Source organism: Salminus brasiliensis, chromosome 6, assembly GCF_030463535.1.
Source record: "Salminus brasiliensis chromosome 6, fSalBra1.hap2, whole genome shotgun sequence".
NCBI lineage: Eukaryota > Metazoa > Chordata > Actinopteri > Characiformes > Bryconidae > Salminus > Salminus brasiliensis.
In genome coordinates, this window is record NC_132883.1 from 37,744,035 (window position 1) to 37,760,582 (window position 16,548).

General features: G+C 38.2%; 1 protein-coding gene across 2 annotated transcripts; it reads left to right on the plus strand.

Annotated features, from left to right (window-relative positions):
• The first annotated feature begins 1,674 nt into the window (after nucleotides 1-1,674).
• Nucleotides 1,675-16,328, plus strand: plod1a (procollagen-lysine, 2-oxoglutarate 5-dioxygenase 1a). 2 transcript variants are annotated; one of them, XM_072682294.1, is made up of 19 exons: nucleotides 1,675-1,945; nucleotides 3,350-3,441; nucleotides 3,570-3,703; nucleotides 3,890-4,053; nucleotides 5,103-5,215; nucleotides 5,374-5,437; nucleotides 7,549-7,646; nucleotides 7,749-7,850; nucleotides 8,116-8,247; nucleotides 9,883-10,004; nucleotides 10,177-10,281; nucleotides 10,451-10,576; nucleotides 10,964-11,105; nucleotides 11,245-11,358; nucleotides 11,452-11,517; nucleotides 11,682-11,786; nucleotides 12,015-12,161; nucleotides 13,015-13,140; nucleotides 15,628-16,328. In XM_072682294.1, exons 1-19 carry the CDS (start codon nucleotides 1,852-1,854, stop codon nucleotides 15,781-15,783), a joined length of 2,202 nt encoding a protein of 733 aa, XP_072538395.1. In that variant the 5' UTR covers nucleotides 1,675-1,851; the 3' UTR covers nucleotides 15,784-16,328. The 2 variants fall into 2 exon arrangements, with proteins under 2 accessions (XP_072538395.1, XP_072538394.1); XM_072682293.1 differs by lacking the exon at nucleotides 13,015-13,140 and adding an exon at nucleotides 13,377-13,502.
• Nucleotides 16,329-16,548: the final 220 nt, after the last annotated feature.

A 16,548-nucleotide genomic window follows, 5' to 3' on the forward strand; every position in this document is an offset into this window, starting at 1 on the left:
TAGTGCAAAAAGCAAGTATATTACAGTAAATCAGTCAATTTCCTAACTTCCTAACTTTCTAACTCACTGTTTTGGCGGTGTGTTGTGGTGGCAGGGTTTGAATTCATTTTAATTCATTAATTCATATTTTTAATTACACTTAAGAATAATGCTGAAAACTGAAACTTAAAAATAGAAACAAAAACAAACCCCTTTTACATAAAAATGTAATTTTAATATATAGATATTAAAATTGGCTTTATGTTGGCTACATTGAGTAATGGAGGTTATATAACTAAACACATATAACTGAAGAAATGTCTTGTATGTTTGTCAAATGTAAGTAAAAATAACAGAAATATGTTTTTATTATGAGGAAAACTTTTATTTATTACTACTGAAATTGCCTACAATTAAAATCAGATCCAGCACATCAGCTTCAGATGATTAGCACATGGTTAGACTCACCATGGGTGAGATCCAAAGAGCTCTCTGAGGCCTTTAGGAAGAAGGTTGTAGATGCATGTGAATCTGGAGATCTCAGAACAATTAGCAATCATCCATTCGGCTGACTGCAAAATAATTTACAAGTGAAACAACTGCAAACGTTTGCTGATTGCAAACAACTGTAACCTTTAAATGTGCACCAGGTCAGGCTGTCCTAGCAGGTTCAGCCCAAGAGCAGATCACAAGATGTGTAAAAAATGTGTAAAAAAAAAACTTGTGTAGCTCTTGCTACAGTCAAAGTACAGCATCTACCATCAAAAAGAAAATAGGATGTGTGCAAGGAGGAAACCCTTGTTGTCATACATGTAAACATGGTAATCACATTACATTCATCATATCTAAAACTATATATATATGTGTATGTGTATATATATATGTGTATGTGTGTATATATATGTGTATGTGTGTATATATATATGTGTATATATATATATATATATATATATATATATATATATATATATATATATATATATAGTTTTAGATATGATGAATGTAATGTGATTTACTAGTAATTCATTGCAAATCTAGCTCAGCATTTGAGGTCCGGTAGAAAGGTTTAGAGTGGCTTATTATAGTAATACTCTGCTGAAATACCACACTCTACTATAAGATTTGCCAGCTTAGCTATCGGTCATCAAGATGGGCATACTGGTTGAATAGTTTGACAAGCTGGTCACGCTGGTCATGCAAGTAGACCAGTGTGATCAAGCTGGTCATGCTGACTGGCATGGTCATGGGCATACTGGTTGACTAACTAATAGACAAGCTAAACCATCAAACCTAAACAAAATCAGTCAAAAACCTTCAATCAGTGCAACCAGTTTAACCAACATGACCAGTTTAAGCTGGCCAGGCCTTTTTAAGCAGGTTACTGGCTTTTTTTTTTATTTACCCTTTATGATCATGTAGATTTCAATATGTTATAAACTAAGTAAAAATAGTAAGTTTATTTAATTTGGAAGTAAATATAATATTTTTTCTTTAAAACCTGTAAAATTGCACAGTAAACATTTTATTATCATGGATCTGTAACTAGACACATCGCCCCTTATTACAGACTTAGATCACACTGATTTATTAATATTAATATTGGACTATTCGTCTTAAAAAACACCTGAAGCCGCTGTGCTTCCTCTTCGTGCAGTTCCCTGCGGCCAGCCAGTCATCCTCACGGGCGTCGGTGGGGGCTAGCTGTTGAACTGGGCAGTCGCAGGGTGGGAAGAGGAGGAAGGCTGGGCAGGCTGTGTTATAGAGGGGCTGTGTACATATAAATAACTTCGGCTAACTTTTACTCTAAAGGCCTCCATCTCTCTGCACGTACACCTTTTTCTGGCCGAGCAGCGGAGAGCTGTGCGACTCAAGATGAGGGCTGAATCGCTGACTCTTGTGTTTGGGCTTTTGGGTCTCACTGCATTTTCCCCGCTACACTGTGAGCCGAAGGGACCCCTTCCTGAAGGTAGGAGAGGATTTACTCAGATACACGGATCATTACGCAGAACTAGACGCACACGGTGCTGCCGATTTAGGCTGAAATGTGCGCTGTTATGAGGCTAGGAGCTTAACCTGCCGTCGTGTCGGTCTGAAGAGCGAAAGGCTGGGGGACGGTGTGCCGACCGTCTCCAGGCCGCTGACGTGGAGCCTGCATGCCGATGTGCAGCGTTCAGCGAGGCGCTGCACACGCGCTAACGGAGCTAGAGCTCCAGTTCTCATGTTTGCGAAAAATTAGACAGAAATGATGAAACTAGAACATATGCGGCGTGTAAATTAAGCTTATATTTAATATATTTATGCTATGAAGTATATGTGGTGAAATGTGAGGGCATTTTTAGCTGGCACCTTCCGTTTTCGCCTTGATAGCGTTAGCTAACGTTGAACGGCGAGTGCATCATTAACTGCGATACTTAAAATACTTCAAATACAGGCTTTCTGCTATATTCAAGCATTTATTTATTACTTTTAAGTATTAATTATAATTAATAAATAAAATAAAATTAATTATAATATTTAATTATATTTAAGTATTCCGCTTTTTTTCGTCTTGATACAGAAAGAGCATCTGATATTAAGCTAGATATTGCAGATTGCTGCTGTTTTCAGTCTTAATTCAGTCTCATTTGTGGCAAAACACTGGTTTTCTGCCTAACTTCAGTATCTCGGCTGTTCTTTCGTCGACTTTTCGTCTTGATGTAAACACCATGTCCCATTAGCAGACATGTCTGAGGCAGATCTTTGACTTTCTGCTTTCTCTCACAGCTCTTTCTCGTCCTCATGAAGTGGGAGCTGAACGCTGACTAGTGTTTTTCACACTGTAGCTACTAAGATCCGCTTTCCTTCTCGGTGTCGTTTCCCTTTAAACACATACGACTGAAAAAAGTTACAAAACATCAGGCTAATGCAAACCGTCCAGCGATCGCAGCTGCTTTTCCACTAGCCACTTAATTATTAGGGTGTTTAGCTAATAGTTTATTTGTGCCAGGCAGTCTAGCTGTTAATGCGTCTTTTTCCTGAAGGAATCTGGTCCAGATCCTGGTGGAAAAGGGAAGAAAAAAAAAGTGGGAGATGTGTGGTGTCCCCATTATGCACGGTCTGTAAAGCACGTAGGCTGGAGGGCTCAGTGTGTAACCCAGAGTTTCATCCCAGGATGGGACGGTGGAGCTCTTCCTAATCACTGCTGCTCTTCCGCCTCATAGCTCACACATGGCACTTTTTGGAAGCACACTGCAGTTTTATAACATTGCTGCAGTGCTTGAAGAAAGCCACCGAATAACAGAAGACAAAATGCTTTTTAAAGTAACCCCCAGTATGAACATCATCTTGTGCTAATGTACCTTTCGTGCTGTTCCTCCCCCTTTCCTTGCAGAAAAGCTCCTTGTGCTGACTGTAGCTACAAAGGAAACGGATGGATTCATACGCTTCATGAGATCTGCACGGCACTTTAATTACACAGTCAAGGTATGGAAATGGTCCCAACTGTGTTAAACATTTCTGCAGCTTAGTCAAGGTATTAAAACCTGCCGTGATGTTAAATTTGAACTATGTGAAGTCTATGATCAGGTGTCTCCTTTTTTCCCATTTTGCAGATTCTTGGCAGGGGTGAGAAATGGAACGGCGGGGATTATATGTCAGCACCCGCAGGTGGACAGAAAGTGCGCCTGCTGAAATCAGCCCTGGCTGACATAAAGGAGGAGGACAAGATCATTCTCTTTGTTGACAGGTATCTACTCCCTACTACCCACTGGTTTACTCAACATACTGCTGCTCTCTTGGTTGTTTGATAATGTAATAGTCATTTGGGGCCATTTCTGTTATGTTGTCAAGTGTAGCTTAAGCTACAGCCTTTACTGAATATGTCTTTACATCTTGTAAAGCTAAATAAAAAATCCCATTGGTTTGTCCGCAGCTATGATGTGGTGTTCTCCTCGGGTCCGAAAGAGCTGCTAAAGAAGTTCCAGCAGGCTAAACACAAGGTGGTCTTCTCAGCCGAGACCCTAATTTGGCCTGACCGTCATCTGGAGGACAAGCACCCACACGTCAGAGAGGGGAAAAGGTTCCTTGGGGCTGGAGGCATGTGCTTATCTCATTATTGACACAGTGATCATGGTTAGATTGTTAGGTTTGGTGTCAGTAATGGTGGGCTGATCCCAGTGAATCCTCTTAATGGTTTGGTAGCCATGAGCTTGTTAGTTTATTGCCGTTTATTTGTATTGCCCAGTTTTGCATGCACACAGGCGAACATTTTCAGTGTGTAGGGGAACGCACTCATTGAACACTAATACTAATACTTACACTGGGTAGGACCTCCTTTTGCTCCCAAAACAGCCTCAGTTGTTCGAGCCTGTGTCCACTGCTGCCTCAGCTTTCTGTCATTGGCTGACAGTAGTGGAGCCTGACGTGATCTTACCCTATCTGCTTGGTTTGAACACTGAATGTTAAGCTGAAAATCCCGGGAGATGAGCAGTTATAGAAATGCTCCAACAATCGACAATCATGCCGCACTCAGAATCACTGAGATCGCACTTGAATCTCGTTATGATGGTTGATGTGAACATGACCTGAGGGTGTTGGTCCGTATCTGCATGGTTGTATGCATTGCACTGCTGCTACACAGTTGGCTGTGTATAGTAATTGGTGTACAGCTGTTCCTAATGAAGACCTTGCTGAGTGTACACAAAAAACAAACAAGACAATGAATGCTTTCAGGTTGCTTCAGACCAGTGTTCACATTTAAAGAACATGGTAAATCTCTTGAACTAGTTGTGATATCTTTTCTCTGCTGTAAATCACATGCAGTGAACATCCTATAACAAGTCTGAAGCTGCCCTCTTTTTCATAAAACCCGGAACAACTGTGATTTTGCAGCATGGTTTAGAGCTGATGTAAGGAGCTAACAGCTGTAAAACAGCCTGCCCACCATTTTCTGTTGTTATTGCTCTGCCTGTGTCAACTTAGACATCGGTTTCCTCCATGTTTTATAGATAATGATTAAATCAGATGTTCGATGATGAACACAGCAGAGAACGGAAATCGTAAGACAAGGTCATTAGGTTCTGCTTCAAGAGACTATTGTTTCTTCTCTGGGTCTCTTAAAGTGGCTTTTCCTTTTCTGTATCCAGGCTTCATTGGCTATGTCCCTAATCTTAAAGAGATGGTCTCAGATTGGGCAGGTGAAGATAAAGACAGTGACCAGCTGTTTTATACCAAATTATACATCAACCCAGCGAAACGTGTAAGTACTTATTCACGATCCTATGAGTTTATTACCAGTGCTGAGGTGCAGCGGCACTTGGTTTGTCAGTTATATGAAAATGTTGACATTTTTTGTCCAGTTTTAATGAGGCATTGGTGTAGTGTTGTGAACTTCTCTCCCTGTCATTTTCTCCACAGAAATCTATAAATATAACCCTGGACAGCAAGTGCAGATTGTTCCAGAACCTCCACGGAGCTCTCGGTGAGTGTGTCATTTTGCATTCTCGCTGGATTTTTACTGAGGAACCTCAGGGGCCTACTTGACTGAGCTTTTATAGGAATCGTTTAGGAGAATCTAAATGACTGGCATCAGCTTTCTAAACCAGTAAACAGCTTCTTTTTTTCTTTTTCATCTGAGAACCCAAAGTGCTGCATCAGTGTCTTTTCTATAACACTCCCTGTCGAGAGGTCCTGAAGAAAAAAAAAAACCCAACAACTTCCTGCTCTCTTCAAACTTACCTCTTAATGAGGCTTTAGCTCTAGTATGTCTTTGATGGAAAGGTGGAGAGCTGAATTGATGATTACTCTCGTATGGACCCTGGCATCTTCTACACCACATGCACAGGAGTAGCTTCCCTGCGTGGGCGCAAGCTATAGTGCTGGCTTTGGGCCAGAAGACTGTGAGGCCTCGTTTTTCTTTTTTTTCCCTGACTTTTCTTCTTGCCTCGGGGGCTGGAATGTTAGAGTCAACTGTAAGATGTGCCTGTGCACACGTAGGCCAGCTGAGGGAGCTGGGAGCTGCCACTTTTCACACTTTACTCAGGTGGTGGAAGGTGCTACCTCTGTTAGATGACAAAAGAAAGCTAAGCTCTCTCACACAAACACGACTGTGTTTTATAAACAGTGTGTAGATTCTTCAGGCTTTTTAAAGACAAAGACCCACTGAGGATCTTCAAGAAAGTTCTTAAGAATATTCTTACAGGCAGTTTTAGAAATAAGGTCTTAAGAAAGTTGTAATGACTTTTCTGAGTAGATTATTACATTGTCACGTAGCCTAATAACCACAGCATCACAAGAAGAGTGGCATATAGACTTTGCAAGTAGGTTTGTAAGTAGGGTGTTTGGTCCGCCAGAAGTGTAAAACAATTCAATTTGATTCAAGTTCATTTTTATTGCGATTTTTACGACTGGCATTGTTGCAAAGCAGCTTTAAAGAAATCCAGTAATAGGGCAAGAGATTAAAAAGAAACATAAAACACGACCCCCGCTGAGCAAGCAAAAGGGACAGTGGCAAGGAAAAACTCCCTTAGAGCTGGAGCAAGAAACCTTGGGAGGAACAAAGACTCACAAGGGGGGAATCATCATCCTCCTCTGGTCTACTTATAAATTATTGATAAAAAGTCACCGTACAACCACACTTTTCTTTTGCTCTGGTGTACTAATATAATATATATATATATATATATATATATATATATATATATATATATATATATATATATTATATAATATAATGAAATAATATAACTAATATAAATATATTAAAATGGTAAGAGCAGTTAAAGTAATGATAATGACTGATCTGACTTTAACAGTCTAATTAAAAGGAAAGAGCCAGAAGGTAACACAGACATGGGAAACACTGAAACACTGGCATTCGTCCGCTAAACCGTCCACAAACTTCATTCAACTGACGGGGCGACAGCATCAACATCTCCGTTTACCACAATTCCATGTGTCCATGAACCCCTGGATCTGCACCTTGAATCTTGAACCTTTACCTAAAGAAAAACTTTAATTACCGAAAGCTAAACTAAACAGAGGAATTTTCAGCCAATACTTGAAGATTATTTGGAAGGTTATTCTGGAGTTTGGGGGGCTTTATAAAAAAAGGCTCTTCCGCCTGCTGAGGCTTTTTGAATTCTGGTAACTAGTAAGAAGCCAATATCCTGAGAAGCCAGCATCCTGAGAAGCCAGCATGTTTCTTTGCAATCACAGTCGAATGACTATTGCCAGAAGGTCAAATAAGACTCTATAAATATTGAAACTTCAAAAGTGAATCATTTGCACTTCTCTGTTCTTTTCATTCGTTTGCTGGAAGTAGATAAATGATACTCGGGTCACATTCATATGGGGTTTCCAGGCACATAAAGGGGGTCTGTGTTCAGATCTTTTTTTTTTTCTTTTAAAAAGGTAGCTGCATGAAGTGAGGAGGGAATAGTGCGGTACAAAGGGTCTTTCTCTCTCTGTCCCAGAGGAAAGAATGAGTTTCTAGGTCATTTAACAAAAAGATTCCAACACATAACATCTAGATAACATCTCAAAGCGGACTTAAAATATGAATTGCATGTTTTTTTTGTTGTTTATGAGCAGATGAAGTGGTGTTAAAGTTTGAGGACGGAAGGGTGCGGGCCAGAAACGTGTTGTATGACACCCTGCCTGTTATCGTGCATGGCAATGGGCCCACAAAGGTAGACAGCTATTTATTTCCTTTTACTCTTCCTATGAATGTGAAGGCTAACTGCCTTTGTGAAGTGTCGCGTTCATAAATACCATTGTGTGCTGTTCTGTAGCTTCAGATAAATTACCTTGGGAACTATATCCCAAACGTGTGGACATTCGAGACCGGCTGTACAGTTTGCAGCGAAGGTTTGCGGCCACTTTCAGCCCTCAAGGTAGGTCACTTTTCATGCATAATGACACCCGTTTAGGCTTCTTCTTCTTGGACGAAGTTTGCATCTAAATTGGCTGTTGCTAAATAGAAGCAAGGACAGTGTGTTTATGTGCAGGTCTGTGCACTGTTGGATTACTGTGTTGTACAGCTGCAGCAAATGTTTAAGGAAAGGTTCATGTTGAGATTCAGCTGAATATTTACAGCTAATGTACTAATCTGTGGAACTTCACAGTCTGATTGTGTGTCTCTCAATGTGTGACCTGCAGGAAAGCGAGTATCCAGTGGTGGTCATTGGTATCTTCATTCAGCAGCCCACTCCCTTCGTATCAGTGTTCTTTGAGCGCCTGCTTAATCTCAAGTACCCCAAAAACCGCCTCAAACTCTTCATTTACAATCAGGTATTGTTAAAAACATCTCCAATAAGCTTCTTGCTTTGAAGAAAAAAAAAGTTAAATATGACAATGAGTAACAAAAAGAGTTCTGACTTGTCAGTTAATGTTTTTCTAGATCAGTCCACGGTCCATATTTTACTTGCATAAAGGCTTATTGGACACTGTTCTTAGTTATTTGCATGTGCCTGTTTTCACATGCTGATCCATATTGAGAATTGAGATTTTCAGCATCATTTGATTGGCATAGAGCTATCCCTACACTTTTTAATACTTTCTATTCTTCATTAAACAATATATGTATTAAATAAAAAGAAAAACATTGCTCATGGGTAGCTTTTATGGAATTTATGTTAAAGGAAATTATGTTATAGTCTAGGTGGGAAGATTGTTAATGAGAAAGGGTTGAAATAAAATATTGATATATTGATATATCGAAGTATCGCAATACTGTATTGATTCTCAAAAATGCGGTATTGATTTTTAATCAATGGTTTACATGTGAAGACTGGCAGCAGACAGTGGTTCATTTTGTGTTGTGTTTAAACCCAGACCCCTAGATAGCAGTTTTGTACTCTGTCTTCAGATGCTACTGTTCCGATTGCAAAAAAGGAAACTTTTAATAAGATTTTATTAAAATGCTAACAACATATCATCTATTCCAGAATATTACAATATATTGAATAATGTCCTCTGTATCGTTATACATGTATTATGGCCAGGTTCTTACCAATACACAAGCCTATTAATGAGAATTAATGAGTGTGTCCGGGTGCTTGTTTCCGTTCACTAAATCTGATTCAAAAACGACCCTTGCAGCTTCACTTATTTTGAGGCTGTATAAATTAAATTAAATGTAAGCAGTTTGTATGTCAGTCTTTCTATGCACTGTATTTACAGAACTTTAATAAACAAGGCCCATTGTGTAACAGAACACTGAAGAAAATGCCAGACAATGCGAAGTGCTAAGCTGTGCATTGATTGCCTGGTGGAGTGAATGGAAGTGATTGCCCATGATGATCATGAGCTTTCCCAACATTTTCATTTCAACCTCCTTGTGTATAGTCTGTATAGCCGGCCCACATAACGGTCTTATTAGTGTCCTTTTAATGCATTGTATCAAATCAAATCAATTCAAATTTATTTGTATAGCGCTTTTTACAACTGTTGTTGTCACAAAGCAGCTTTACACAATCAGTAATTAGTAAATTTAAAAAAATCAGTAACATAAAAAGACATGAAAAAGAATGCAAGAAAAAATGCAAGAAAAAACTCCAATGCAAGAAAAAACTCCCTCAGAGCTGGAGAAAGAAACCTTGGGAGGAACCAAGACTCACAAGGGGGGAATCATCTTCCTCTGGTCAAAACTTACTTATAAATTATTGATAAAAAGTCACTGTACAACTACATAAGACTTTTCTTTTGATGACAAAAGATGACAAAATACATCTATTGACATCTATACTGTTGTACTGCTTAGGTGTAGTCATAGCAGTGATGGTCAGAGTAATGAGAGTAATGATGGGTACTAGTGGTAATATGAGTAGTGGCAGTTAGTTAAGAGTCTGTTTAGGTTTTAACGTTGCACTGTTCAGATCATGTATACAAATGTACTAACATATAATAATGCAATATGCTTTTCAGGAGCCACACCATGACCAGCACATCCGTTCATTTCTCGAAAATCATGAAGCTGACTACAAGACTGTGAAGCTGATTGGTCCAGACGAGGGGGTCGATGTAATAACCTCGCGCAATATTGGCTTGTGAGTTTTAAATGTTGCTCATTTTCATGACAAAAATTTACTTCCAACATATCCAGTTTCTATGCCTTTGCTTTACTGGTCATTGTCTCAGCTTGACCATTGCCCTTCTGCGTACTTGGCTCAGAACATGAAGGTCATTTTCTTTTGTTTTTTTTGTTTTTTTTACTTGCAGTGATATGTGTCGAGATGACATTGACTGTGAATACTTCTTCAGCGTGGACGTGGAAGTAGTCTTGAAGAATGAAGACACTCTTAAGATTCTAATTGAGTTAAATAAGTAAGCGAGACCTTTTCTGTTTTTTGTGTCTAATGGTGGCTAATGGAAAGAAATAGCTACTCGGGCAACAGCTGGGGTGCAGCACACATCTATTCTTTATAGACTCAAGTAATAAAACTGGTGCCAGTTCTTGTTGCTAATTACTGTCCTCATTCCACTCTCCACACAGGCCTTTCGTAGCACCAATGATGATTAAGCCTGGCCGGCTGTGGACTAATTTCTGGGGAGCCCTGAGTGCAGATGGGTACTATGCCAGGTCAGAGGACTATGTGGACATTGTTCAGGCACGCAGAGTGTAAGTGACATTTGAATTTACTTTACTCTTTTCTGCACACCACTTGGAAATGTCATTGTTTTACATGTTAAATTGAAAGCATGTTTCAGGTCAACATGGATTGGAAGACATAGCACATTCTCCTTTCATAGTGTTCTCGTATTCGGGGGAGTTGTGGGCGAATGTATCGCATCATATTGTGCCTGAAGGATCATTAACGTTATATGGCTAAAAAATGGCCTGCATGTTCATTACCAAATTATTTGACTTTGTGCTGTGAAATCCACAGGAATACAGCATCTACCCACAAAACATATCAGGCCCTGTTCATACACAAATACAGTACTTGTATTTGTAACATAATTTGTTAAGTTTAGCATGGAAATGATCATGTTCTTCTTTCTTCAGAGGGATCTGGAACGTCCCGTATGTATCTCAGGTGTACCTGCTGAGAGCAGACGTTCTGAGGAGTGAACTGAAAGCTTCTGACCTTTTCCATTCTGCGACACTTGACCCAGATATGGCCTTCTGCTCCAAAGTGCGAGAACAGGTATGTGGATTTTTTATTATTTATTATTATTATTATTATTATTATTATTATTTACCTACTTAATACATGAATAATACAATGAATACAAATAGAGTAAGTACATCATAATGTTTGTCTAATTCTTTTTTTTCCCTTCAAGGGTGTTTTCATGTTTGTAACAAACATGCATACATTCGGACGTGTCCTAAATACAGACAACTACCAGATGGATCACCTGCACAATGATCTTTGGCAGATCTTCGAAAACCCAGTGGTATGAAGAAACTGCAGATGTTCCAAATTCATAATCATCAGTTTTGCTTTACGTTCTCCTTTGTTGACTTCTTACTTAATTATTTTGTAACAGGACTGGGAGGAGCGATACATTCATGAAAATTATTCGAAAATTTTGAAAGACAATATAGTGGAAAATGTGAGTATTGGCTTTATTGGATTACTAAATTGATTGAATCGAGTCTTTTTAGAATGTATGCTTCAAGTTGTTGTCCACACCAAACCATTTTGGCCCCTTACAAACTAGAAAAGACTCTTGTGAAGACGAGTGAGTAACATTTTTAATTTTACATTTTCATACAGCCGTGTCCTGATGTATACTGGTTCCCAATTTTCACTGAAGTGGCCTGCAGACACCTTGTGGAAGAAATGGAAAATTTTGGCCAATGGTCCGGAGGTGGAAACGTGGTAAGTATTCATCCTGAATGTGCATTTGTCCTGATGCCAGAATCATAATGACATGAGATTGCTCAGTACTGTTTCAGATGTCACGAGACATTGGAGACAAAAGCTTACTACTGATATATGGTAGACTAGATACCATTGTATCTGTAAATCACACTGTTTATCTTCACCAAAAACAATTCCACATCTTATTTTTTTATTTGAAAATGGTTTCTTATTTTTGTCTTGTAGGACACCAGGATCCAGGGTGGTTACGAAAACGTTCCCACGATTGACATTCACATGAACCAGGTTAACTTTGAAAAAGAGTGGCAGAAATTCCTCTTGGAATTTATTGCCCCTGTCACAGAGAAAATGTTTCCTGGGTACTACACTAGGGTAAGGCCCCCTTTACTTTGTAACTTGTTTTTAGCTTAAACCTCTTTTTCTTTAAGTTAATAACATATTACTTACATATTACACTATTTATCCTGTTTTCAAATCATAATATATTGATGGCATGTTTTAATGTGCAAATTGCAAATTGGCCCTTATTCATCAAAATTCTTTTGAGTGTAATAGTTTAAAAAATGAGTTTTAATTGAGTAGTTGTATGTGTTAAATTATATATATTTGAAGTTTAATTGGGGCTTGTTATTTGAATTTGTAAGTAATGTAAGGCTAGGCTACATTTTCTTGCCAGCTGATTTGTCAACTGCGCTAAAATGATTTTATTAGCATTATGTTTGTTTGCCAGTTATTCTGTTTGTTTAAATATGTGCTTTTCTATGAATAAGGGCTATTATTTGTAGCAGGGGTCATCATTTCTGATGGAGAGCTAATGTCCAGCACAATATGGTGGTAATGTTCCTGCTTTAATAGACAAAACATTTGATTATTTGAGTTATTTGATCTAGCCTTGAACTATGTATTTTAGGCCAAGAGAATCATAAAACTGGGCTGGACTTTTAATAAATAGAGTGAAATATCCATGTTGCCATATGTTGCATATGTTATAACCATAATATTTACAGTATATAAATATATTCTGAATATAATATAATATAATTCAGAATATATATATAATAATCGTGTAATAAAATATTTATTACACGATAAATTCTCTTATGAGCAACTTGAATCAGTGTCACTGTAATGAGGTTGGTAGTTTTTAATCCAGTAGTGTGTAATGAAATACCTCAAGAATACATTTGCATTAGACTTGACTTACCTGCATCTCTTTTCTCATCAGTGTACCTCCTACCTCAACTTTGTAGTGAGGTACAAACCTGACGAGCAGCCCTTGCTCACCCCACATCACGATGCGTCCACTTTTACTATTAACATAGCTCTCAACAGCAAAGACATTGACTATCAGGTAAATGGGTCCTCGGCTCAAAGGTGGAGCTTCAGTGGAAGAACTGTCCAAAGACGCCGTGGCAGCTCTAACGACGCGGGGGGGAGGGGATTGGGGGGTTTCTAGCTTATTTCCCCTCTTTTCTCCCTTCACCCTCACTCTTGCAGAATGCCTGATGGGTGGGCTGCTCTCTTTTTGTTCGTTTGTGAATGCTGCATGACGCCTTTTGCCTCTCTGTGTCTGTTCTCTCTTCGCAGGCTCAGTTTGATTTGGCGTTTGTAGTTAGATATAAGCCCGATGAACAGCCCTTTTTAAGGCCTCATCATGATGCCTCCACTTTTACTATAAATATTGCTCTCAATCAAGTGGGAATAGACTATCAGGTGAGTGAGAGCCTCTGTGCCTTGGACCTTTTTTGTTTGCTTCTCTTACCACAATATTTCAAAGTCAAAAAGGGTTTAAATAAATTTCTATAAATATATCTAAATACATTTATTTATTTCTTTGTTTGTTTGTTTGTTTATTAAATATATAAATAGATGTATTTATTTATTTATTTATTTATTTATTTATTTGAAAATTGCAAACCTGAATGGACAGCTAACAAAAGCACTACCTTAAAAATAATACTCAAGCCTACACATTTTATGCCCTTGTTTTGATGTTGGCACTTAAACCTTTTCAATTTTAACCACTAAGAGCTTTTCCACTGTAAAAAAAAAAGTTTTTACCAGTAAAACTTTAAGTAATTTAGGCAAGACCACTTGTCACCAGGAAGGTCACTTTGATGAACATAAAGTTTAGTGTTGGCAAGTATACCAGACGTATTAGCAAATACAGTAGCAGGGAACAAAGCTTTCATAGTTCTGGATGTATGGAGAAGTAACCGTGAAAAGCAAATCCAAAATTTTGATCCCAAAATTGGTCACAAAGTCTTTGTGGCTTACAGAGCTCCACATGATATAACATAACATGAAAATCACATGAATATAACACATACACACACCCCAAAAAAGCTCATTCATAATTTTTTGGTGAAAATCACTTGCGTATTGCAGCCTTTTATGAATATCAAGGAAGCCCATATTGCGATTTATGATTATCACCACTGACCTGCATTGTCTGACATTGTAAACCTAAAACAGGTGCAGGATTCTTGTAGTATTAGGAAGGTATGATGATGAAGATTTGTACATGTTTAGATGGAAGATTTTTCACAAGGCTATTAGTTCTCACATGAATAGATTTTGGTGCTTTGCATCAATGACACTGTGTGTCCTAATTGTACGATGAGATTTTTCTGACAGAACGGATACATAATATTGAGTCCACCTAGAAGCAATGTTGTATGTTTAGCTTCATCGCTGGCATTGCTTTGTTTTTAGAAATTGTCACACTTCTCTCCATGTTGGTGGAATCTCATATTTTCTCTGCTTCTTTATTCAAGAATTAACATGTATTTCTTTGCATGTAGACTTCAGATGGCTTCCATGTAAAACATATGTTTGATCTTGCATTGCTTCCATCTCTTTCTAAAACAAATGTTCTTAAAACCTGGGTAACTTGATGTGTGTCCATTAGCTACATATCTTGCATTAGCAAAACATACAGGTTACCTGTTTAGCTTTGCAACTGTTTATATTGGTTAATACGGTAAATGATACCAGTGCATGAATGAAAATACATGGTACATTGTATTCAGCTCATATTTATAAAGACATAATTTGCCACATAGTTCAAACTGACGTGCTGATGTGTAAACAGAGAAAAGCTTATCATATGAAATCTGAAAAATGTGAATGTATATTGGGGCCCAACCAATATGATAATATTACCACGTATAATTCAGTATGGTCAGAAATTAGTTAACTAAAGAGTGCTGCTTTTTCACTACTATGATGGTGATCTACAGTAAATTGTCATATATGTATACCTAAAAATCATAAGGTTTTATGTAATATAAATATTGTTTTAAATCTTTGTGGTTTTGTTGGTTTCTAGTATTTTTAGTCTGTTTCTTTCATAGAAAATTGGTCTAAAAGATTCTAGTAGACAAGTAGTGATTTTCTTTGGGTGTAAATAGCTTTTAGTTTCTCAGGTCAGGGGATCATTGCATTATTTACAGCTATGCCAACTATTGACTGATCCTCTTATCCAAAGTGACTCACATCTGAATCATGGTGCACAGGTAGCTGAATGTAGTGTCAGGAACAACAGTCTCTTCCCCAAAAACTCTTATTGGTGTAGTGTGGTGTGCAGTGTTGTCAACTCCCTTGCTACACTGACCTATAAGCTATAAATCAGATCACTGGTTTTCTGAGGTCAGCAGAATATGAGGATAATTCAGAGTAATTTTGCAGATATTAAAAATGTTTTTGTTGACTTATTCATTGGTGGGGCTCTAATATGGCCAGCCAGGGTGATCATTGGTCAGCGATAGCACCATGTTGAACAGCTCATCTGAGCTGAGACAGATTCTCATGCCGTCTTATCCGTTCTCTTGTCCAGGGAGGAGGCTGCCGGTTCCTCAGATACAACTGCTCCATACGGGCCCCCAGGAAAGGCTGGGCCCTCATGCACCCAGGCCGCTTAACACACTACCACGAAGGCCTCCCAACCACAGAAGGCACCAGATACATCGCTGTTTCATTTGTGGACCCTTGAGTTGAAAAAAGAGGCCATCTGTTTAGGCATACAGTACAGGATGGTGAGAATTCAGTATGGGAGTTTAAGCAGGACCAGAGAGACAATCACTTTGCCTTTACATTGAGAATCATTGAAAGATTTGATAGAGACAGTGCCTTACATGCCACGTCAATTTGTAATGTTGTTCTAACATGACTGTAATTAGAAGGCCAACTGTTGAACTCAGGCTTACTTTGAATGCGGTCGATGGAGATGCAGTATGTACCTCTTTGGGGGAAAAATGCTTTTATTTATTAATCCAGTTTCAGAGCATTCACACCAAAGGTTTTAGTGATCTGAATTGTTGCTCAATAATTTTTTTCTTGAACAACAGAATCATTCATCAGACTTTCTACTTGATAATGTTTCCCAGGAAAAGGTGCTACTGTTTAGAGATGGGCTGATGTGTATTTTATTCTTCAGAGCTCCCTTAAGTCATCCTTTTGTATGTCATTTGTTTTTTTTATTGCATAGATTTATGTTTTCTTATGCTTTTTGTCAATAAAAGTTACTGTTTTGACTAAGTTGGGCTGTTTCATTGTCTTTATTTTTTGTTAAATTTGCCAAATTATGTCAAAATAGCATTCAGTTGAATAATATCTATTTATGGGTAATGAAATTTACAATTAGGACTGACATGATAAAGTCAGAAGGAACTATGAAATTGATTAAATGGAATTTGAGAAATGATAACTAATAAAGCAGTTATTATTATAATTCGCTCTCAGACTCATAACTTTTAGT